This window comes from Vipera berus (assembly GCF_964194415.1).
Source record: "Vipera berus genome assembly, chromosome: 2".
NCBI classification, from domain to species: domain Eukaryota; kingdom Metazoa; phylum Chordata; class Lepidosauria; order Squamata; family Viperidae; genus Vipera; species Vipera berus.
The window spans coordinates 267839071-267864653 of NC_138203.1; the positions used below are offsets into that span (position 1 = coordinate 267839071).

The window sequence follows — 25583 nt, forward strand, 5'->3', positions numbered from 1 at the left end:
TCAATTGCAAAAGGCAGCTTTACTTGGAACAGTTTACATTCTGTGATGATACCTTTAATATTAAACAACGTATGCCTATCCCAGGTCCTCGGGAAGAACTTGATAGGTGTATAATAATGCCAAGCCCAGTCTAACCATCTGGCTGACTGTGCAACCAACCATAATAATAATAATCACTCCAATTGCAACCCAAAGGAATGTTAAGATTATGCAGACAAAATTCATATATTGCATCTATACTGATAAAGCAGGTTCACATGTAAAAACAGAAGCAGTGCAGTTTCCTCCATGTATTTTCTGTACTCACAGCAAGTATTTGTTAGGTTCAGATATTAAGATTGTGAAAACATGGACCAGAAAAGTGGAAATGGACACACAGAAGGGCTACCACAGGCATCAATCTTGGACTTTATTCTTAGTCAACGATCTCAGTAGCATTAAGGACGGATTGTCCTTCTCTTCAGACGAACATAGGCAAGGCACCATGCTGAGACACACAACACACACAAGCAAGCAGGCCAAACCCGGCATACGTGAATTCAGAAGCACAGGTCCAGGGGTGATATTTAAGCCACTGTAGGAGGGCTACCGTCTGACCAAGTGTGCTTCATGAAGATGTGAGCAGATGGCCCCTGTAACAGTTTGGGACAATGAGCAAAGATGACAGCGTCAGAAGTCAGGGTACAAAACTGAAAAGCTTGGGGGAAAGAGTTCAAAAACTAGGTAACAAGCAGTAAAAATGAGGACCCTTCACCTTTCCCCCCTTTTAGGGAAATGATGATCTATAACTACTCCATTAGTTAAAACAGATATAAGGCACGTTCAGATGATGATTTTTAAGAAGAGATGAACATGCAAGCAGAAGAGACGAGGGATTTCCTGTCGCAGTGTCGATTTGTCTCTCTGGTAGGGAGACCTTTCTGATTGAATACAGGAAAGCTCCTACGGACACAGGCTCCCCCCCAAAAAAGTGAGATTAAGGACTGGGAGTGTCCGGGTGGTGATGATGAGAGGACAGAAGAAAAAAAAGACAAAAGACCAAAAAAGAAGAGGTTTGCTAAGTAGAGGAATCTTAGCTATGCGTAGCACCAAACACTATGGCACAAACGGAGAAAATGTTGATCTATGTATCAAGCAAGTTGGGAAGGTTCAGATCAGGGGTGGGGAACGATGTCCCCTTTACCACTTGTGGACTTCAACTCCCAGAATTCCTGAACTGGCTCAGGAATTCTGGGAGTTGAAATCCACAAGTCGTAAAAGGGCCACCCCTGGTTTAGATAAACAGAAGTGGGAAACCCCACACCTCACTAGGTTTTAATAAGGACTGTAAAACCGAATCCCTCTCTCTACGTAGGTGGCAACCCCTTAAAGAAACTCCTGAACAAAGCCCTTAAATGACTTTACCTTGACAGAAATCCCTGAAACAAAGCCACTGTCCAGCCTTTAAAAAACAAACAAACCAGATCTTGGATTTCACCTTCATCCTTACTCCTTCCTTCCCAGCCTTTTTAGAAGTAGAGCCCGTTAGATGCTTTAGGATAGGTTATTTTTGGGGGGGGGGGGGAAAGAAATATCCAGTGGACAGCAGACTCCAGGCAGCGAAAACAGCGTCCAGGAAAGGAACAAGGGGATCCTGTTTTACAAGGGATGGTGGAAATCAATACATTGCCAGGTCTACACTGTGACATCCCCAGCTGTCAGAGTGGCAACAGCGGAGTGACAAGACCTCAGCATTTGTGGATACTGATCAACATGCAACGATCTTGTCCATAATAAAGGTCTGGCATTCACAGAAGGGTGACGATAGGAGGAACGCTAAATATGGGTGCATATTGATGATGATCTCGGGATGTCCATTCTTTAAGACTTTTCCTTGTCCTCAGTTCATCCGTCCCGGTTTCTTCCGATTCATCTGCTGGAGAGACACACACACACCCACCCACCCAAAAAAAAAAATTAAAATTCAGTCATCACACCCGTGAACGTGGAGCCTTTCCCCACTGAAATATGCATTAGTTGTGTTTCTTTTAAGAGTTGGCTGGGGAATTCTGGGAATTGAAGGGCTCACATCTGCAGGGTGCTCAGATCGGGCAAGGCTGATTGAGATAGAATAGCCACTGCAATGTAGAAGTTCTGCATATGCATAAGCAACCTGTGACATTCCAGATGTTGAAAAACTACAACTCCCAGCATCCCTAGGAAGCACAATCATTAAAGGTGAAATAACACCACCACTTTGGCTAATTAAGGAATGTTTCTTTTGTCTCCAACCGATTATTTTTCCTCCTTCCATACAGCCTGGATTTTGGGTTCTACTTGGTCCACTAAATATGGAATGGAAACCAGGATAGTTAACTACATATTTAATCTAGGTAGCTGCCACCGAGAAGGGCTTTATACTGGCTCCACCCCTTCCTCCCTACAGCTGAGCAATCCTTGAGCGATACCTGAGAGATGCTAATACCGGTCAGTTTCTCAACAGTGTCAGGCAGCTTATTCATGATTTCCAGCACTTCCCCAGTCATCTTCGCGGCACCCACATCTCCGTTTCCACTCGACACCATGGTGATCTTACTCACGGAAGCCAACGGTTTGCTGATCTCTTCAGCTATCTGTGAAGGGAAGGTGAAGACAGAGTGTAGTCCAAGGAATCAGAGAGCAAACTTGGATAGAGATTACGCTTCAAGTCCCCATTTGATCAGGAGAGCAGTGGATGACTTTGGGCTTCTCTCTCTGTCTCTCTTGTAAGGTAAGGTGGTCGGAGTTTAAAAAAAAATTAGGGGAAATTCTAATTTAAGACTTTTCCAGTGCAAAATAGTACATAAAGGCAAAAAAAAAAAAAATAATATCACCATCAAAGGAACCATTTAGACCAGGGGTGTCAATTTCATTGAGGGCCGCATCAGCATTGAGGTTGCCCTCAGGGGGCTGGGTGGGTGTGGCCTGGGTGGGTGTGGCCTACTGGGTGGGCGTGGCTAAAGTGCGTATGGCCTACTGGGTGGGCGTGGCCAGCTCTACATCGTTCCCATCAAGGGTGCCTATGGGGGCCTGGGCTGGAGTGGGACAGATCTGAGGGTCTCTGGCAGAAGGAGGGTCTCTGGGCCAGGGCCAAGGCAGTGGGGGCCGTTCCCTCACTGTTTCCAGGGTGGCTTCGTGGGCCACATGAAACCACTTCACGGGCCGGATCTGGCCCCTGGGCCTTGTGTTTGACATGTCTGATTTAGACTAAGGATAGCTGCAAAAGGTCCACAACCGTATCCACCAGTTTTTCCGAATTGCAGGTAGTCCTCAACTTACATTTAGTGACCATTTGAACTTACGACGCCACTGGAAAAAAAGTGACTTGACTGTTTTTTATGACCACTGAAGCATCCCCAGTCATGTGATCAAAATTCAGATCCTTGGCAACTGGTTCATACTTATGACAGTTGCACTGTCCCAAGGTCATGTGATCACCTTTTGACACCTTCTGACCATCAAAGTCAATGGGGAAGCCAGATTCACTTAACAATCGTGTTGCTAAGTTAACAACTGCAGTGATTCACTTAATGGTGACAAGAAAGGTTGTAAAATGGGAAAAATTCACTTAATAACTATCTTGCTTAGCAACAGAAATTTTGGGCTCAATTGTGATCGCAAGTCGAAGACTATCCTGTACAGATAGTCCTCAGGTTATGACGTCAATTGCAAGCACACATTACTTGACCACATTGCTTAGTAACAGCAATCATGGTTGCTGTTGTAAACCCAAGACACTTCCTGCCTGGTTATTTTGTTGCAAATGTTTCATTACCCAAACTAGGTAACATCCGTCGGTCTGCACAGAAGATGTTACCTAGTTTGGGTAATGAAACGTCTGCAAGAAAACAAGCAAGCTCAGAGAGCACCAAGGTCCCCTCATTTCAACCCTGAGCTACAAATACAAATATTCTCCTTTATCTATACGAGAAATAAGGGGCAGTTTTGTCTAATTAACAAGTCTCACTGTGATTTTGTTCAGATACCGCCTTCCTTCGATAGTACCACTCTTTTATGTCAAAGCCTTCAAGCCTTTGAGGGTGTAGCGGGACAAGGAAAGCACAATTAATGACATAATAGCCAGCCATCAATACCCTAATTAGCAACCAAAAGCTATACACAACCAGGAACCATGTAGAACAGCCCAGTGCACACATTCTGGAGACAGAGAGAGAGAAGTTCCCCGATGATGGGTTCTAGCACGAGCCCAAAATCTTAGAAGAATAAACCTCGGGTCTCAGTGACCAACATTACCCTGGGACCTTCATTCGTCAAAGCCTTCATCTCCCTTCTTTTCTCCTTGGGATTACAGGAGGATGTGCTTACCTCCGGAAGCTTCTCCAGAAGCATGTCCACCAGGGCGACCTCTTGATACTGCTTAAAAGCTTCTGCTTTCTTAGACATCTGCTCAGCATCAGCCCGGGCCTTGGCCTCAACTGCGTAGGCCTGAGCCTCGCCCTTCACCTAAAAACGAAAACGGGATTTCAGGGTGAGCTGACTTCCCATCCACCTCTTTCTGCTCTTTGTCCCATGAGGTAGAGAAGAAGAAATGGGCTCACCCGGATGGCCTCTGCCTCCGCCTCTGCCTGCATGATCAGCTGCATCCTGTTTGGGAAGAAAACAGGGAGACGGTTACCCCTGTGGTCCAGCATCCAACAGCCATTTTTGGCCTTTCAAAATGGAGGGGAGGACCAGTAAGTGAGAGGGTGTGAGAGCAGCTTGAGGTGACAAAACTGGAGCAAGAAAAACAGGCTTATTATTTTAGGGCCCAGCATGGTGGTGGTGGTTGTAGTAGTAGTAGACTTTGTCATTTCAACAATATACAGTACAGTACACAGTGAAACGAAACGACATTTCCCCAGGACCAAGGTGCTACATCAGACGACACGAATGAAAAAAAAAGAACAGAACACAAACTACACATAACTCTAAACTAAAACTTAAAAAAACTACAAATACAAGTATTTATAGTTCCAGTTTCTTCATGTTGAGAATACTAATGGCTTGTAGGAAGAAACTGTTACACAATCTGGATGTCCGTGCCCGAATGCTCCTGTACCTCTTTCCAGATGGCAAAAGAGCGAAGAGTGTGTATGAGGGGTGTGTGTAATCAGCCACAATGTTTCTGGCTTTACGGATGCAACAACGTGTGATCTAAATATCCATGACAGAGGGAAGAGCAACCCCGATGATCTTCTCTGCCATCCTCACTATTCGCTGTAGGGTTTTGCGATCCGAAACGGCGCAGTTTCCAAACCAGGCAGTAATGCAACTGCTCAGGGTGCTCTCAATAGTCCCTCTGTAGAAGATTGTGAGGATGTGTGGTGGAAGCTGTGACTTCCTCAGTTTCCTCAGAAAGTAAAGATGCTGGTGGGCCTTCCTTGTTATGGAACAGGTGTTGAGGGACCAAGTGAGATTCTCCGCCAAGTGAACACCAAGAAATAACCATCCCTGGTTTGCAACTGGAGAGTTAGTTGCAGGAAATCAAAAAGGATTCTATGCATGGAGGCCAGAAGGCTTCTCTGCACCAAACAGCAAAAGAAATGTCTGTGGAGGCAACTGGATTGGTTTTTTTTTTTTTTCCCCTCAGAAACAAACACAACTACCTTCCTCCAGGAAAAAACCAGTGCGGTGGCCTTTTGACTAAGCACCTCTGAAACAAAGGGTGGGAGATGTTATGGGCTGCCAATTGTAGAACGGGACCGAATGGTGTTCTATCTAAAGGATGAAAGTTAGACCTCTTTGAAGTTAGAAAAATTAGCGGCCTAGCGGTGAAGGCGCTCGCCTCCAACTTGGAAGGCTGAGTGTTCAATTCTAGGTAGTGGCATATGTTTATCTCCTAGGGTGCGAAGAAAATGTATTGCTGCGAACTCCACGTGGCATCAGGAAGGGCATCCACCCAGTAAATACTCAGCTCCATTCGGTCACCCTGACTCTATCCCAAACAGGGAGTACAGGATTGTGAAAAGGGAATTTTGAAGTTAGAAAAAGTATCTCAGCAAGAATGCTGTGGTAGCTGTCTTCCTGACACACTGCATTGCTGTGCAGGAATCCTGAGATGTGTGATTGAAAATTAAGCCTTCAGCCATGCAAGCCCTCCTTAAATGAATTCTCAAATGGTACAGTCCCAATTCTCAAATGGTTCAATCCAAGGATGGTTTTGCCATAGATCAGCTCCCTGCATAGCCCAAACACATCAGCACCTTGTATGACGAGATATTTTTGAATTCTACTTTCAGATTATGCACATGTGAATGGGGAGTACAGGTAGTCCTTGTCTTATGACCAGTCGTTTAATGGCCATTTAAAGCTCGGAAGACTTACCTCTGAGGTGCTTACAACCTGGATTTGAAGTACTGACAGTTACCCATCCCCACCCTCCGAATTATGTGACTGTACTTCAGGAGTCCAACAATCAGGCCACATTTATGGTTGTTTGCAGAGTCCTGTGGTCACCTGACTGCATTTTACGACAGTTTTGCCAAAAAGTAAAATTTACTTTGGGCTTTTGGTAAAACTGCACCTGTTGCGAATCACTGGCTTGCTTAATGACCAGGCAGGTTCCATTATGGTCATAACTCGAGGATCATCTGTATTATTTTTGTGGAGATTCATTCCATTATTTAACCCTCCAGCTTTACTCTAAAGAAGGGTTCCCCATCCTGTGGGCCACAGCCTACTACCAGACTGAGGCCTATTGTCCACCGGGCCACGTGAGTGGCTGGTCGAAGCACATGCGCACAGCCCTGTTTGCGTGGCCTCAAGCACTGCGGGCGTTTGTGGCCCCACTCATGCGAGCATTGTGGGTACTTGTGGACCCACTCATGTGAGTGCTCACAGTGCCCACTCATGTGAGTGCTCACAGTGCCCACTCATGTGAGTGCTCACAGTGCCCACTCATGTGAGTGCTCACAGTGCTCACTCATGTGAATACTAACGTCCCCACTTGTTCACGCATTCGTGTCACCATGGGCAGCCCCATTTTGGGAACTCATGTCACCGTATCACGAGCACTTGTGGCCCCACTCACATCAGTACTCACGGCCCCACTCGTGTGAGCAACAGGTGTTCATGTGGGCACATGCATTCACCCCTTCACACACAAAACCGTCCCTTATTTCCCCCTTCCCCCTGCCGCCAACCTCGAAATATTGGGGAACTCTGCTCTAAAGGGGTACAGCCAGTTCCCTCCTTGAAAAGTGCTCTTCTGTGGTGAATAAGAGAAGATTCCAGATAGGAAGGAAAAAGAGGGGAATAGGGGAGCCTTGATGCCCGTGCCTTTCAGCCTCAGCTAATTTCTCCAACCGGTAACGCTCTGCTTCAGCTGGTTTCTTGACCCTCGCCTCCAGCTCACGTTCCTTACGGGTCATCTCCTGTTCCTGGATCTGAATCTGCTGGGTTCGCTCCACCACCAAGACCTGCATCTTCTCCTCTTCAATTTTCTGCTTGGTCTTGGCCACCTGCATGAGGGATAAAGAAGGGTTTGGAAACTCCCTAGTGAAGCTAGTTCATGGCCCAAAATGTCAACATCTGGCAAATTTAGAGCTGATGCTTATGCTGTACAGCAGAGATTCTGGGTGGGGAATTCTGGGAGTTGAAGTCGCCAAGGTTGGACATCTCTGCTCTAAATCAGAGGTCCCCAATCTATGGGCCACGGTCCACTACCGGGCTGTGGTCTCTTGGCCGCGTGAGTAGCTGGGCAGTACGCGAGCAAGTGTGCATGCTCACCCCGCTCGTGCTGTTGCCACAAGTGTGTGGGAGGTGGCAGTTCCGCTACTATTGTGTGGGCGGCAGCACTGCCACGAACCATGCCCTAGGGGCGACAGTGCCGCAATCAGCAGATGGGCGAAGGTGCACTACACGCAGGTGGCAGCATCGACACAAACCTTGTGTGGGCAGCGGCAGGTCTGCTGCAGCATGAGCCTCGCATGGGAACGGCAGTCCAAGCCTCACGCCAGGGCAGTGGCATGAACTTTGTGCCAGGATGGCATCGCTGCGGGCTGTGGCACGATTCTTGTGCCGTGGGCAGCACTGCTGCAGGCTGCAGCGTGATCACTGTGCTTGTGGTAGCATCGCTGCGATCCTGGCGGCTGCCGCGCCACAAGCCTTACACAGGCGCTGTCACTGAGAGCCTTGTGTGCAGGCTCGCAGCCTGTTTGTATGTGCGCACGCACAGGTGGCCACATTCACGTTTGCATGTGAGCATGTAAGGCGCTTGCCCCTCCCTTGGGCCGCCAATCCCAAAAGGTTGGACATCTCTGCTCTAGTCTAGATGAAGGATGTGGACAGGCCCAGGGATAAGAACCACCAATATTTTTCTACGCATGTTTCCTTTGCGAATAAAACAAGCTACAACATATTCCAGCATATTCCCCTTGACTGGCTGAACGGTGAGTGACTCACCTGGAGCTGATAGGCCAAGTCAGATTCTGCTTTCCGTGTGTTCACCTCGATATCGTAAGTAGCCTTCTTCAGCTCGTAATCTCGGTGGGCTTTGGCCATCTCAATATCATTCAAGAACTGAGCAGACAATTTCTCTTGCTTGGCTTTTGCTTCCTAGAGGAGGAAAGATGGAAGAACTCAAGAGGCAAGGCCCGACATGAAGAGAGAGGCAAAAACTTTAGCGGTGGTGCAAAAGCTTTGGTCATCAAAGGAGGTTTGATTAAAAAAAAGTTTCTCAAATTCCGTTTGACTCCTAGTGATTTTATGGGCAAGTCTGTTTCGGATTGTTGATACTATTGGGAAATCATTTGGCAGTTGCTGCCTTCCTTTCTTCAGCTCTGGGGTCCCCCATCCAATTAATACCCAGATCTGAACTTGCTTAGAATCATAGGGCATAAAGGGACCTTGGAGGCAGGAGACCTTATTCCAGACATGTCAAACACAAGGCCCGGGGGCCGGATCCAGCCCGCGAAGTGGTTTCATGCGGCCCGCGAAGCCATCCTGGAAACAGTGAGGGAACAGCCCCCACTGCCTTGGCCCTGGCCCAGAGACCCTCTTTCTGCCAGAGACCCTCAGATCTGTCCCACTCCTGCCCAGGCCCCCATAGGCACCCTTGATGCGAACGATGTAGAGCTGGCCATGCCCACCCAGTAGGCCATACGCACTCTAGCCACGCCCATCCAGTAGGCCACGCCCGCCCTGGCCACACCCACCTGCCCCCCTGAGGGCAATCGCAATGCTGATGCGGCTCTCAATGAAATTGAGTTTGACACCCCTGCCTTATTCCATGCTGGACAAATGGGGCTATCCAATCTGTTCTTAAAAACCTCCAGCCATCTCTAAAACAAGGTAGATGACCACACAGGCAGAGTCCATCTCAACTCTGTCCTTCCACAGTGGCCTGAGAGTTCACCTTGATGCCAGAATCCCTCTTGGCTTCAGCTTCTCCAATCCTGGCATCCTTCTGTACCTGAGCAGTTCGGGCTTTCCCCAGAGAATGAAGATAATCCTACAATTGACAAGAAGGGGGGGATGGTCAAGAAAAGCAATCCAAAAACCTAGCATCAAGAAAATGCCCGTTTTGGAAACAAAATCTGATAATGTTGAATTCTGATTTTTCTTCTTCTTCTTCTTGAGTTATTGAACAGTTGCAGAACGGACCGACTCTAGGCAGTGGGGAGACCCGGGTTGTAATCCTCCCTCAAACATGGAAATTCCCTGAACTAATCGTTCTCTCTCGGCCCAACCTACCAATACGTATGCTACCTTGATTTTCTGAAGCGGAAAACAAATGTGGAAATGATGGTTGCAGCAACAAAAACCTATGTTAAGCCCAGGAAACCAAGAAAACAACTCAAATTTGGCTCCATCTTATTTCACTATAGCAGTGATGGTGAACCTTTTAGAGACCGAGGGCCCAAACTGCAACCCAAAACCCACTTATGTATCGTCGAGTGCTGGGTAGGTGTGGCCCGTTGGGTGGGTGTGGCTGTGTTGGGAATGGCAGACTGCGTGAGACTAAAAAGTTAAATCAATTCCAACTTTGCGAGATCTTTTTTTTCCCTGCGAGAAGTTGAAATTGATTGATTGAACCTTTTTTTTTTTTTGCACACGGCGGCGGGGGCCTAAAGTGAAAAGGTTTTATAAAACCCAGCTGAAGGCCTAGGACTGGGGCGACGGTGCGCGTGCCCACAGAGAGGGCTCTGTGTGCCACCTGTGGCATGCGGGCCAATAGGTTTGCCACCATGGCACTATAGGAAAGGAAAACTTTCAAGATTTTGTTACTATAGCTCAGGGGTCTTCAAACTTGGTCCTTTTATGACTTGCGGACTTCAACTCCCAGAATTCCTCAGCCAGGCACGCTGGCTGAGGAATTCTGGGAGTTGAAGTCCACAAGTCATAAAAGGGCCAAGTTTGAAGACCCCTGCTGTAGCCTTTACCATAAACTAGACTTCCAGTCAAACGTATAGAAATGTATTTCTTCACCTGACCAACCTTGGAGAAGTGACAGATATAAATCCAATTGGTCAATAAATGTGCTCAGCCCCAAACTTGGTTGTTAGGAACTCTATGTCATCTTTTCATTAACAAGAGGGGAAAAAAAAGTGGATCAAGCAATTCCATCTGGCGATGGGACAAGCTGACGATGATGGTCTTCTGTTTCTATTGTTGAAAGATTGTGAATCGGACTTCCTTAGCCATCTCCTGCCTAAGGTATCCCTACGATCAGGCGTTCTCAGCGATATGGGACAGTAATTTGCTTCAACACAAGACAGCACATGTGCACCTGGTCATCGTGGATATCCTTGAGGGTATAACTGACCACACTGATCCCCATGTTGACTAGGTCCGACGAGGCCACCTTGAAGACTTGCTCTGAAAACTTCTGACGGTCCTTGTAGATCTCCTGTTTAACAAAGGGACGTAACCACGTCAGGACCAAGCAGAGACTCTGACCACCAGTTTTTAAGCCCATAAGCAAAGTAGCGTTTTTATCTTATACCCCGGGGTTGTGTCTTTGTTTGTGAACTCTCAAAGCAGCCTTTCTTCACTGAACCCTCTCCATGGGGGTTGGGCTCCCAAGGCCCCACTGTCCCATGGCTAATGGAAATCATAATTTAGTGCAGGATTGTCTACAGCAGGGATCTTCAAACTTCGCCCTTTGATGACTTGCGGACTTCAACTCCCAGAATTCCTCAGCCAGTGTCCCTGGCTGAGGAATTCTGGGAGTTGAAGTTCGCAAGTCATCAAAGGGCCACGTTTGAAGACCCCTGGTCTACAGGGAGGGGAACAAAACAGACAAGAGGAGGGTCACAACCATGCTATCAAAAGCCCATCCCTTGTGTCTTGTGAAAAAGGGGTGAGGTTATAATCACATGGTCGTGGTTGCCACAACTTTTTTGGCACCCTCTTTCGGATAGGTAAAGGTAAAGGTTCCCCCGCACATGTGTGCTAGTCGTTTCCAACTCTAGGGGCCGGTGCTCATCTCCGTTTCAAAGCCGAAGAGCCAGCGCTTGTCCGAGGACGTCTCCGTGGTCATGTGGCCGGCACGACTAGATGCCAAAGGCGCACGGAACGCTGTTACCTTCCCACCGGAGTGGTCCCTATTTTTCTACTTGCATTTTTATGTGCTTTCGAACTGCTAGGTTGGCAGAAGCTGGGACAAGTAACAGGCGCTCACTCTGTTATGCGGCACTCGGGATTCGACACGCCAAACTGCCGACCTTCTGATCGACAAGCTCAGCATCCTAACCCACTGAGCCACCGCGTCCCTTTACTTTCGGATATCCCTGATTTAATTCAATTGGATACCGAACTGTTGAAAAGCTAGATTAAACTAACAGCCCAGTGTACACAACTGGAGACAAAACATCCTAAGCTTTTAAGAATAACAGAGTTGGAAGGGACCTTGAAGGTCTTCTAACCCAACCCCCTGCTCAAGCAAGAAAGCCTATACCAGGGGTAGGCAACCTTGGCTCTTTTATGACTCGTGGACTTCAACTCCCAGAATTGCTGGGAGTTGAAGTCCTGCTGGCTCAGGAATTCTGGGAGTTGAAGTCCACGAGTCATAAAAGAGCCAAGGTTGCCTACCCCTGGCCTATACCATTTTAGGCAAATGGCTGTCTAATCTCTTGTTAAAAATCTCTTAGAGATGGAGCACCCACAACTTCTGGAGGCAAGCCATTCCACTGATTTAATTGTTTTCACTTTCACGAAATGTCTCCTCAGTTCTAGATTGCTTCTCTCCTTGATTAGTTTCCACCTCACCTCACCCATTCTTCAACCAGCGGCGACATCACACACCCACACTCCCACAAGCAACCTTACCTCCACTGTCATATGGGCCATGATGGCTCTCTGATGCCCCTCCAGGGTCTCCAGAGCAATGTGGGTAATTTCTGATTCAGTCTTGCCCAGGAACATTTGGCAAGCGGCTGCCAGCATCTCCTTGTTCTGGCCCTGGATCTTCACCTAGGTGAGAAAGATGGTGTAGAAAGTGAAAGCAGGAAGGATGGGAAGCAGCCCCTGCTTATATCTCACCCTCGACATGGGGTTTGTCAGACTAAGAGGGAGTTTCTCTTCCGAGCAGTTGGTGATGGTCCTCTCCGTCCCAGAAGAGAGTTCCATCAAATCAAATCAAGTAACTGCTAAGTTTGTAAAGCCGCCCTGAGTCTTCGGAGAAGGGCGGGATATAAATGGAATTAAAATAAATAAATAAAATAAATAACTGTTGATTTGTCTGGCATGGGGATTCTGCCCTGGGCAGAATGTTGAAGACCTTTGAGAGACCCCAACCTTTTGGGCACCAGGGACTGGTTCCATGGAGAAAGACCAGTGGTTTGCAGGCTGCCTGCATCTCACCAATGGGGCTTCGCTTGTTTGCCTGGCCCAGTTTCCGACATGCCCTAGATCGGTGCCAGTCCACAGACCAGGGGTTAGGAACCCCTGCTCTAAGGTCCCTCCGACTTTATGCAGGTACTCCTCAGCTTATGTCCAGTTATTTAATGACTAGTCAAAATTAAGACAGAGCTCCCTGTGGGAACTTAGGACCTGGATTCAAAATTCCCAGGGATTTGTGACCACACTTTAGGCATTCAGCGATCAGGCTGTTTGTAGCGTCTTGTGGTTACATGGCCGCATTTTACAAATTTTGCCCAAAACTGGCATTTACGGTACTTCCAGTTTTTGGCAAAACCAGACCATAGCAAATCTCTGGTTCACTTAATGTCCGCTGCAAAAAAAAAAGTTGCAAAATCAAGTCGTTCATGTGAGCAATCTGATTTACAACTGTCCTGAGTTATGACTGTGATGGGAAGGTTCCTTCACAGTCGTTAACTCAAGGGCTACCTATATTGTGTGATTACAGGTCCTACAGGAGAAGGGCGGTATATAAGTCCAATAAATAAATAAATGAATGAATGAATGAATGAATGAATGAATGTTGGGCACAAATGATGCACCGTTGGATGCATTTTGCACAAGGTAGCAAAGTGGAAGGTAATAAATCATTTCGGGAATGGCCGAAAAGTTAACTGCAAGCCACCAAAGGAATAAAAAAATAAAATAAAATGAATGCAGTTGGGATTGTAATCCTGCTTTTCCCCAGCAGTAGGTTGCTTTATACAATATCCTTCAGTGTATTGCTGGGAAAAAAAATCACCTGTGCGATGCCAGTGACTGAAATGGGGACTCCATGTCGGGTGTATACTTTCTCACTCTTCACATTTAGGGTCAGGGTGTTAAGTGAGATCCTATAATAGCAGGAAGAAAAGGGTTAATGCACACATAAGCTACACATCCATCAGCTTCTAACAAAAATGTCACCCTGTACTTCTATCAGTCAACTCAACAGGGCAAATAGAGCAATCTTCTATTCCGTTTGAAACCCAGTAAGGTTATTGTTTGAAGGACACCAACGTGGCTGAACGGCTCAGTATCTTTCCAATCCTGGCTGATCTCAGAAGCTAAGGGCCAGCCCTGGTTACGATTTGGATGGGCAACTGAAATGACACTCAAGGGGATACCTTTGCTCAGTTAAAAGAGTGGCCAAGCCTTGGTGAGATCCTGGGTGCTTTTAAATATAGCCTCTGCAGAAAGATTTACCTCTGGATCTTTTGTATGCACGGTACCACAAACACACGGCCACCAGCAATCATCACTGGGGGGCTGCGGCAAAAACCTAGAGAAAGTAATAAAACAGTGCAGAATCTGCCCAGGCCAATCAGATCCCTCAGTCAGCCCGGTCGATCAGATTGCCGGGTCAAATGTTCATTATATTATCATCATCATCACCACCATCATCATTATTAATCGCACAGTCGGCCAGATGTTCAGCCTGGATTTGGCATTTTTGTCTACCTATTGAGTCCTTACCAAGGACCTGGGATAGGCAGATGTGGATGTTTGATGGTATTACAGATATCGTCAGAGGATGGAAGCTGTTCCTAGTAAGGCCGCCTTTTGCAATTGACTAATGGTGAATTTCTCAATGCCAGTGGTGTTCAAGTGGTGCTCCAGTTGTTTTGGGATTGCACCTAAGGCGCCTATTACTATTGGTACTACCCTTGCTTGCCTTTGCCATAGTCTTTCTATTTCTATATTGTTATTGTAATAATAATAATAATAACAATAACAATAATATATATATATATATATATATATACACACTGTATATATATATAATATATTTATATACCGCTCTTCTCCCGAAGGACTCAGGGCGGTGAACAGGGCAGATATATAAAAAATACAAAAATACAAAAATTAAAAGAAAATTAAACATATGCCCAACTAAAAACAATAAATACATATATTAAAATGACAATAAAAAACCCAACCCATCCCCCATCAGGCCAGGCCGGCTTGTTCAAATAAGAGTGTCTTCAGATCGCGACGGAAGGAGCGAAGGTCGGGCGCCATCCGGAGCTCAACCGGCAACCGATTCCATAGCTCCGTGGCGCCCACAGAGAAGGACCTCCCCCTGGGGGCCACCAATCGACATTCTCTGATCAGTGGCACCCTGAGAAGGCCCTCTCTGTGGGAACGCACAGGGCGGAGGGAAGTTGATGCCGGCAGCAGGTGCTCCCTAAGGTACTCCGGACCCATGCCATGTAGGGCCTTAAACACCATTACCAGTACCTTGAATCTCACCCGGAAGACAACTGGTAACCAATGCAGCTCACGGAGCAGAGGTGTAACATGGGAGTATCGGGAAACTCCCAACACAACTCTCACGACTGCATTCTGTACCAGTTGGAGCCTCCGAGTGGTCCTCAAGGGCAGCCCCATGTAGAGAGCGTTGCAGTAGTCCAGACGAGAGGTCACGAGCGCATGAGTGACCATACATAAGGCATCCCGGTCTAGATAGGGCCGCAACTGGCGCACCAGGCGAACCTGGGCGAAGGCCCCCCTAGTCACAGCTACTATATGGTCTTCCAGAGTGAGCCGTGAATCTAGGAGGACTCCCAAGTTGCGAGCCCTATCTACGGGGGGCAATAGTTCACCCCCCATGGAAAGAGATGGAATGTTCTGAATATCCCGGGATGCTGGTATGCACAGCCACTCAGTCTTGTCGGGGTTGAGTTGAAGTCTGTTCCTCTCCATCCAGACCCGAACCGCCTCCAGGCAACGGGACATCACGTCGAGGGCATCACTAGGGTGGTTTGGGGTCGAAATAAAAAGCTGGGTATCATCGGCATACTGATGATACCCAACTCCAAAACCACGAATGATCTCACCCAGCGGTTTCATGTAGATGTTGAACAGGAGAGACGAGAGGACCGACCCCTGAGGGACTCCACAAACGAGAGACCTCGAGGTCGACCTCTGCCCCCCTGCCAACACCAACTGCGAACGTCCCAGGAGATAGGAGGAGAACCACTGCAAAACCGTGCCTCCCACTCCCAATCCCCTGAGACGCCGCAGCAGGATACCATGGTCGATGGTATCGAACGCCGCTGAGAGGTCTAATAGGACTAGGACAGAGGAATGTCCCCTGTCCCGAGCCCTCCAGAGATCATTCACCAGAGCGACCAATGCCGTCTCCGTGCTGTACCCGGGCCTGAAACCCGATTGGTACGGGTCTAGATAATCCGCTTCATCCAGGACCAGAGGGAGCTGATGCGCCACCACACTCTCAACAACCTTCGCAAGAAAGCGAAGGTTGGAGATCGGACGAAAGTTATTCAACACAGCTGGGTCCAAGGCAGGCTTCTTGAGGAGGGGTCTCACCACATCTTTCAAGACGGCGGGGAAACTACCCTCACTCAAAGAGGCTGATATAACCGCCTGGAACCAGCCTCGTGTCCCCTCCCGGGCAGCGTAAACCAGCCAGGAAGGGCACGGGTCCAATAAACATGTGGTGGAGCTCAGCCTCCCCATAATCCTGTCCACTTCCTCCGGAGTCACAGAATCAAACTCCTCCCAGGTAATATCGACAAGACCACCCGTGTCCTGATCGTCAGACTCTGCCCAGTCAGAGTCCAGACCGGTCCGAATCTGAGCGATTTTGTCCGACAGATGTTGGTTAAACTCCTCGGCACGACCCTGCAAGGGTTCCACCCTCACCTCCTGATTAAGGAGGGAGCGGGTCACCCTAAACAGGGCGGCCGGGCGATTATCTGCGGACGCGATAAGGGTAGCGAAGTGATTAGACCTCGCTGCCCTTATCGCAGCGAGATAAGACCTAATGTAGGTTCTTAGTCGCAATCGGCCGGATTCGGATCAGCTGGATCTCCAACAGCTCTCTAGGCCCCGTCTCCGACGCTTCATCTCCCGAAGCTCCGCGGAAAACCATGGAGCTCGATGGGATCTGCGCCGGGCCAGGGGCCGCAAGGGTACAACTCAGTCAAGAGCCTCCGTGGCTGCCCTTTCCCAGGCTTCCACTAAGGCATCCGCCGAGTTGTGAGCGAAGGAGGCAGGTGGGGACCCCAGTGCTGCCTGGAACCTCTCAGGGTCCATTAAGCGCCTGGGGCGGTACCATCTAGTTGGTTCCACACACCCACGGTGGGGAGTGGCAAAACGGAAGACCAGCCGCAGGAGATGATGATCAGTCCATGACAGGGGCATAACAATTGGGGAGCCCCCACCAAGATCATCTAACCACCGTCCAGATAAGAAAATCAGGTCAAGGGTGTGGCCTCCCACATGAGTCGGTCCAGAAATTACTTGCGTCAGGTCCATGGCCGTCATGGAAGCCATGAACGCCCGAGCTAACTCAGATGATCCTCCCAAGGATAGTAGATTGAAGTCACCCAAAACTATAAGTTTGGGGAACTCAATCACCAACCCAGAGAGGATATCGAGAAGCTCAGGCAGGGCTGCTGCTGCGTGACTAGGTGAAAGGTACATCAGCAGCAAGCCCAACTGCGCACCAGGGCCACATCTCAAGAAGAGAGACTCACACTCGACTATCTGGGGAACGGTGGCCTCCCGCGGACACAAGGTCTCCCTCATGACAACCGCCACTCCCCCGCCCCTACCCTGAGCCCGAGGCCGGTGTAGCACCCGGAAACCTGGTGGGCAAAGATCGACCAGAGGAATACCACCCTCTGGGCCCAACCAAGTCTCCGTGATGCAAGCCAGGTCCGCATGCTCACCCTCGACCAGATCCCGGACAAGGGGAGCCTTATTAACAACAGACCTGGCGTTCAAGTACACCAACCAGAGCTCAGGTGGCTGCACATCCTCGCTCCCAGGACCTCGGGGCAGAAACAGAGGGTCGGAGTGCCTCACCGCTTGTAAGCAGCGGAGAGGCCTTCCCAGAGGTCGATACGGCCCTCTGTTCATACACCTGCTGCCATTCCCTAATGTCGTGGGAATAGGTAATCCCACGACCCGCTCTGGAGCCCCGGAGGCAACCGACCCCCGCTCCCCCCCCCACGATCAATCCCAGACCTGGCCTGAACAACGGTTGCTGGACTACCCCCCATTTCCAAACAACCAAGAGATTCCCACCCCCCTCCCTAACCCCACCAAAAAATTTAGCTAAAAAACTTACCAGGGGCCTCTTATTAAATTTATATTGGAGGCCCCTCCCCCTGGGGGCCACCAGTCGACATTCTTTGACCGGTGGCACCCTGAGGAGATGATAGATGATTGGTCCTCACAATAACAACCATTGCAGCATCTCCGTGGTCATGTGATCAAAATGCAGGCATTTTGTAAAAGGCTGGTATATGACAGTTGCAGCACCCCGGAGTCATGTGATCAACACTTACCACCTTCCCAAGCGATTTATAACAAGCAATAACCATGATTTACTTAATGACTGCACGACTCACTTAACAATCGCAGTGGTTTGCTTAATAACTGTGGCAAAAAGGTCGTGAAAACTTGGCACGACTCACTTAAGAACCACCCTGCTTAGCAATTGTTGCTGTAAGTTGAGGACTACCTGTATACTAAAAAGACTGCTGAGCAAGAGCATCCAATAGTACAGGATTTTTTTTTAATAGATCCCCTGTGAAATGCTTTGGCTTCTGTTCCAAAAATCTGCTTTAGAAAGTGTAGGGTCATGATCCTACCACTCTTCTGTAAACTCTTTAAAGCAGCTACGTCTTTTCCTGCACATCCCTATAACAAGCTTGAGTCTGTGCTCTAATGCAGCAGCCCCCAAAGCTTTTGGGCAACAGGGACCGCTTCCGTGGAGAGAGGCTTTTCCGTGGACCGGACCGGATGGGGCTTCATTTATTTGCGTGGACCGGTTTCTGGCGTGCTGCGGACCGAGATGCCGGTACATGAACTGGGGGTTGGGGGACTCCTGCTCTAATGGCTGTGCAGCCAAAATATAATTGTTGGGAAACAATTTGCTAAGCACATTGATTTGTGCTTTAGATTGTAAGCCGCCCTGAGTCTTCGGAGAAGGGCGGGATATAAATGGGATTAAAAACAACAACAACAGGAAGCAGGCACAGTCAAGGGGAAAGCCCGTGCTGGAGTTTTTAATTGCGAAAATCAAAACACAGAATGCCTAAAAGAAAGTGAGGAGAAAACAATATCTCCAAATGAAGTCCTAAAGCACAAACTTCACCTGAACAGCCCAAAGGTGGTTGAATGTGCAAAGTGATCCATGCATTCTGTATCGTGGCTAGTTTGAGCAAAGGCACACTGCCACATTTTCTTGCCGCTCTGAAGGCTGATCTGATCAGATTAAAACAAAAAGCTAAGAAAGAGGAACAGAAATTGCAGCACTTACCTGAGACAACCATGGCTTCATTGGGGCCACAGGTAAAGAACATCTTGGCGCTTAGGGAGTCTGGAGAAGGAACACGAAACGGAGGTTTTCAGAATAGCAGAACCTTGGAGGTCTTCTAGTCCAACCCCCTTGCTCAAGCAGCAGACCCTATAGCAGTGATGGCGAACCTTTTAGAGACCGAGTGCCCAAACTACAACCCAAAACCCACTTATGTATCGTCGGGTGCCAGGTGGGCATGGCTGCGATGATAAGGGCAGACTGGTTGGGACTAAAAAGTTCAATCAATCGATTAATTCCAACTTTGCGAGATCTTTTTTTTTTCCTGTGAGAAGTTGAAATTGATTGATTGATTGAATCTTTTTTTTTTTTTGCACACGGCGGTGGAGGCCTAAAGCAAAAAAGGTTTTATAAAACCCAGCTGAAGGCCTAGGACGACGGTGCGCGTGCCCACAGAAAGGGCTCTGCGTGCCTGCCACCTTTGGCACGTGTGCCATAGGTTCGCCACCACGGCCCTGTACCATTTCAGACAAATGGCTCTCCAATCTCTTCTTAAGAACCTCTGCTGATGGAGCACCCACAACATCCGGAGCCTCTACTGATTGTTTTAACTTGCCAGGAAATTTCCCCGTTTTTTCTAGGTTGGTTGTCTCCTTCCATTGCTTTTTGTCCCGCCTTCAGGTGCTCTGGAGAATGGGTTGACTCCCCCTTCTTTGAGGCAGCCCCTCAAATATTGGAAAGCTGCTATGACCTCACCCTCCAGTCCTTCTTTTCATTAAGCTACACATACCCAGTTCCAGCAAACGTCCTTCATATGTTTTAGCCTTCAGTCCCCTAAATCCTCTTTGCTGCTCATATTTCATGTCTTATCTCGTATCTGGCCTGTTTCCCCTGTTGTGATGCATCTTGCTTGCATCAGGGTGGGGCAATATGAAGCCCTCCAGATGTTGCTGAATTCCCAGATGTCCAATAGTGGGAGATACAAGTCACTCCGGACTAGAAGTTTTTTTTTCATCCTCATCCAGAATTAAAATACACTACACCCCTTTGAGCAGGGTCTGCAAGATTGTCTGGGACACAACACATCCTTTTCAAGACCTGTTTTTCTTGTTACCTTCTGGGAGGAGGCTTCGTGGTATCCGAAGCAGAACATCCAGATTCAGTCACAGTTTCGTTTCCTACAGTATTAACCTTGTGAAATCTAAAACTTCCTCTTTCCGTTATGTATTCAGGATGGACAGTGATTCATATTTATATCTTATTTATACATAAGGGTGTAGGTATGTACGTATGCTGTACATAGCATGTTATATGTGTGTTAGGTATGTCTACACTTTGAGAGCAAGCAACTAAATTTCATTTTTAATGTGTGCCAATGTTCCCAGAGTAAAAAATGACAATAAAGGCTATCTATCTATCTATTCACACACACACACACACACACACACACACACACACACACACACTCTCACCATTAATCTTCCCTAGTCAAATTAAGCAGATTCAGTCCAAGGAATCAATGAACTACCCAATGGTTAAATCTGCAGGCAAGCTTGCAAGGCAAATAGAGTCCTTAAAATCCAACTCAGCTTTGGACTCAGAAGAGGGGACAACTACGGCTCGATACTAGAACACCAACTTTGCACGCAGAAAGTCTCACAACCATTTCCAACATCTCCAGTTAGAGTATGAAAAGATCCTTGCAGGAAACACCAAAGAGTTCTTACGAATGAAGAATTCTTGATAATCTACTGAAGGTGATGAAGCCACCAATGCCAACAAAGCTGGTCACTGAGCTTGATGATCTAGCCCAGGCATTTCGACAACTTCCAAATATATAGATTCCAACTCCCAGAATGTTGCACAATCCACACATCTGGAAGTTGTCAAGAATTGGGAAATCCTGGTGTAGCCGAAACTGCTTGTTTCTGTGAAGATTCACATAGCACCTTCCTCAACCAGGTGCCCTCTAGATGTGCTAAGTCCACCCTCTCATTTTCCATTTGAACTGTAACTGTAACACAAACACACCTGAAGGGCACCTGACTGAAAGAATCTCCTTTAAAGATCAGATTGCAAATCTGGCAATCAAAACAAAACCTTGCTTGAATGAGAGTTTGTCCATTGCTGCTGAACTTGTACTGCAGGGATCTCCAAACTTGGCAACTTTTAAAACCTGTGGACTTCAACTCCCAGAATTCCTTAACCCGCCACGCTGGCTGAGGAATTCTGAGAGTTGGTCTACATGCTGGCTGAGGAATTCTGGGACTTGAAGTCCACAAATCTTAAAGTTGCCACGTTTGGAGAGCCCTGTTCTATTGCAATGCATATAGCCAGAGACGAGTTATGGGTTTCTCTTTGTGTCGGTCCATTATTATTTCTGACCCGAGAACCTTTTTCAATCTGCAGGAGATTGGGATCATACATTATAGTAACCCAACAGATGGCTGGTTTGTTCTTAGCTTACATTTGATGGCTGAGCTATGCAATTTTGTATGAACTAGGACAGGGGTAGGCAACCTTGGCTCTTTTATGGCTGATGGACTTCAACTCCCAGAATTCCTGAGCTAGCATGGCTGAGCTTGGAAACCTCTCCCTTTCTCCTCAGCATGGCTGGCTCAGGAATTCTGGGAGTTGAAGTCCATGAGTCATAAAAGAGCCAAGGTTGCCTACCCCTGAACTAGGACATCATGGTTTTCTCAGGAAGCCATGGTTAAAATTCTGGTTTATATTTATGTGTACATTGAGCCAAAATGAAAAGACATCCTTACATTCAAAAAGCTTGAAAAGACACATATATAAACAGCAAAAGACGCTCAGAAGAACTTTATCTCTTTAACTCCAGAGGAAATTAGTCAGAAATTGTTTGGACCCCACCTTTCCAAGTCTGGTTCCATTTATTAGCTTTAAAGTCTATCAAAACTATCAAAAAACTAATAACATATTAAAATGCAGTTTTATCTGAGGTGGAAAAAAATATTGTGTTCCAGGGTGGTCTTCTCTAATACACCTAGTCTTCCACTTACAAGAGTTCATTTAGTGACTGTTCGAACTTACAATGGCAATCAAAAAAGTGACTTATTACTGTTTTTCACACCTATGACCATTGCAGCATCCTCATGGTCATGCGATCAAAATTTGGATGCTTGGCAACTGGTTCATATATATGAGGGTTGCAGTGTCCCAGAGTCATGTGATCCCCTTTTGGGACCTTCCGACAATCAAAGTCAACACTTAGCAACCGTGTTACTAATGTAACAAATGCAGTCATTCACTTCACAACTGTGGAAAGGAAGTTCATAAAATGGGGCAAAATTAACCATTGTCTTGCTTAGCGACAGAAACTTTGGGCCCCACTGTTGTTCAAGTCGAGGACTACTTATATTCCTTCAATCAGAAGAAATGAGATGCGATCAGTGGTGGGATTCAAATATGTGAACAACTGGTTCTCTGTGTGGATGCCGCTTCCGGAAGTCCATTCTGTGCCTGGGCAACAAAAAATTAGCTACCGGTTCTACCAAACTGGTGCGAACTGGCTGAATCCCACCACTGGATGCGATGCGATCACCACTATCAAGATCTCATGTTTCCATAGTTACCAAACCTTTCAACATGATGGAGATGCTTGGAACTGGACTTTGGATTGGCCAGTATGAAAAGGGGCAAAATATACAAATTCCAAGCCTTAAAAAAAGCTTTGAAGTTCATGACTGACTTTTGGATTCATCTCCAAGACAGGGTAAGGAAATTATCTCCACACCCAAGTCTAGTTAGCTCAGCTTGCGTTTGAGTTTATCTAAACCTTCCAGAACTCTTTTGAAGGCAATCCTGCCTTACAATGGATCCTGAAAAGAAACTGTGTCAAAAGTGGTTGGATGAAGAACACCATTCTACAAGAACACTTGTTAAATGTCAGTGCAATAGATATTCATTTCTAACACATCCTATGAGCGGTGTTTCTTAAGCTTTAAAATGTTGTTGTTTTTTAACTCCCAGAAATCCCCAGCCAGCATGGGCTGGCTGAAGAATTCTGGGAGTTGAAGTCCACAAATCTTAAAAGTCACTAAGGTTCAGAAACCGTGACCTAGAGCAGAGGTAGGCAACCTTGGCTCTTTTATGACTCGTGGACTTCAACTCCCAGAATTCCTGAGCCAGCATGGCTCAGCTTGGAAACCTCTCCCTTTCCCCTCAGCATGGCTGGCTCAGGTATTCTGGGAGTTGAAGTCCACGAGTCATAAAAGAGCCAAGGTTGCCTACCCCTGACCTAGAATTTTAGTGTTTTGAAGGTTAGGTTATTTTACAATGTTGGATGGTTATAGAATGTTGAATGTTACATAAAATACAGGTAGTCCTTGACTTATAACAATTCATTTAGCACCTGTCTGAAGTTACAGTCGCACAGTATGAACAGTTTTCACACTTTATGACCACTGCATGGTCATATGATCAAAATTTGGGTGCTTGGCAACTGCCATGTATTTATGATATCCCGTGGTCATGTGATCACCACTTGTACCCTTCCCATATGGCTTCTGACAAGCAAAGTCAATGGGGGAAGCCAGATTCGCTTAATGACCGCATGGTTCAATTAACAAATAGAGTGAGTCACTTAACAACTGTGGCAATAAAGGTTGTAAAATGGGGCACATATAACCACCTTGCTTAGCAACCAAAATTTTGGGCTCAATTATGGTTGTAAGTTGAGGTCTACCTGCAGTGCTTTTTTTGTAAAAGAAAAAGGTGCCAGAACTCACACATGTCATACAACCCACCTTGCCTACTCTACAAGGTTCCATCCAAAAAAGGTGCCGGAACTCCGTTCTGAGCGTTCTATGACAAAAAAAGCCCTGTCTACCTGTAATGTGCATCGCCCAGAACTTTTTGCAGTGGGTGAAATATGCATTTATACATAAAGTGGAAGGGATCAGAGAGGTCACCTAGTCCAACCCCCTTCTCAGGACCAGATTCTCTGAAAGGAAACCATCCAGCACCGTTATTCTAAGCAGAGCATTTCAATGCTCAATAGCTCTAATTCCTCCTAATTCCCCAGATTCCCATGCCTTTTAATTGCCATCCACCACCGCTCCCCATCCTGCGTTGCTTTTCGACGTATATTTTTTTCTAAGTACGCCAATCACGGCAGAGGCTATTCCTCCCACCCACCCACCCACCCCTGGCAAATCCCATCCAACAACCTGGAGCCATTTTCCAAAGGAAAATGTAAATTTAGCCGCGGGCTGTTTAGATGAAAACCAGAGCTGTGAGCTTTTCTAAGGCGGGCAGATCACGAAGACTAGCTAAGTTAATTCAAAAAGACAAGAAGAGGAAGATGATCCAGGGCATTTCCACCCTACGGGATGACGGCAACTTCCACACCCTGTGTAGTGTGGAATTTTTCACTGGCAACGTGAAGCTTTTTTCTATGGCAACCTGGAAGCGTTTCTTTCCTAGGGGACGCACTGGCCTCCCGGCGGCTTAATGATGCATTATAGTCCAGGGGTCTTCAAACTTGGCCCTTTTATGACTTGTGGACTTCAACTCCCAGAATTCCTCAGCCAGCTTTGCTGGCTGAGGAATTCTGGGAGTTGAAGTCCACAAGTCATAAAAGGGCCAAGTTTGAAGACCCCTCCCTGCATTATACATTCGCTGAGGACGCAGCCCGAGCAAAACCCCTCCTCTCCGGAAAAAAAGGCAGAAGCAGGCCTCTTATTTATGTGCATTTCGCAAGGAGAGCGAGTAGGAAACCCCCTCCCTCCCCCGCAAAACAACAACAACAACAACCCGGGGGTTGCGTGCTATCCTGAACACGGCGCCCGCTTTTTCCCTCCCTTGCACGCTTGCTGGTTCGTGCAATCCCTTTCCCGGCTTCCCGGGCCCTACCTGCCTTCCCAGGACCCGCGCCCGCTCGCCTTCTGCTCCAAACAGGCGCCCTCCCCACCCCCGCGCTTCCTTCCGACGCCGCGCCTTTCCCGGCAGCCCTCGCTGGCGGCTCACTTTCGTTTTTCCACCAGCGCAGCGCCTGCTGGAGGCGTCCGCGCGTCGGAAGCGCCGCTGATCGCTGGAGGGGAGCGAAGGCGACGCCCCGCCCGCCCGCCCGCCCGCCCTCGCTCGCCTTCCTCTGGCTGGCAGGCCGGCCGCTGAGTCCTCCGCTGGGCGGAACGGCGCAGATCCACACCTGGACTACGGCATCCAGTTTTGGTCACCACCATGTAAAAAAAGATGTCGAGACTCTAGAAAGGGTGCAGAGAGAAGAGCAACAAAGAGGATTGGGGGGACTGGAGGGTAACACATATTGCTGGAATTGGGGATGTGTAGTTTAACGAAGAGAAGGGCGAGGGGTGACATGATAGCGGTGTTCCAATATCTCAGGGGCTGCCACAAAGAAGAGGGAGTCAAGCGATTCTCCAAAGCACCTGAAGGCAGGACAAGA

General features: G+C 47.7%; 1 protein-coding gene across 3 annotated transcripts; it reads right to left on the minus strand.

Annotated features, from left to right (window-relative positions):
* FLOT1 (flotillin 1) lies at positions 1-25169 on the minus strand. Of its 3 annotated transcripts, none has more exons than XM_081320487.1 (13): positions 25148-25169; positions 19157-19216; positions 14065-14140; positions 13622-13712; positions 12289-12432; positions 10748-10867; positions 9374-9469; positions 8422-8574; positions 7297-7478; positions 4578-4623; positions 4345-4482; positions 2448-2612; positions 1-1915 (listed from the first exon to the last, which is right to left on the minus strand). In XM_081320487.1, exons 2-13 carry the CDS (start codon positions 19197-19199, stop codon positions 1880-1882), a joined length of 1290 nt encoding a protein of 429 aa, XP_081176613.1. In that variant the 5' UTR covers positions 19200-19216; positions 25148-25169; the 3' UTR covers positions 1-1879. The 3 variants fall into 3 exon arrangements, with proteins under 3 accessions (XP_081176613.1, XP_081176614.1, XP_081176612.1); XM_081320488.1 differs by lacking the exon at positions 25148-25169 and adding an exon at positions 25034-25112 and having other exon boundaries at positions 1-1912; XM_081320486.1 differs by lacking the exon at positions 25148-25169 and adding an exon at positions 25034-25112.
* Positions 25170-25583: the final 414 nt, after the last annotated feature.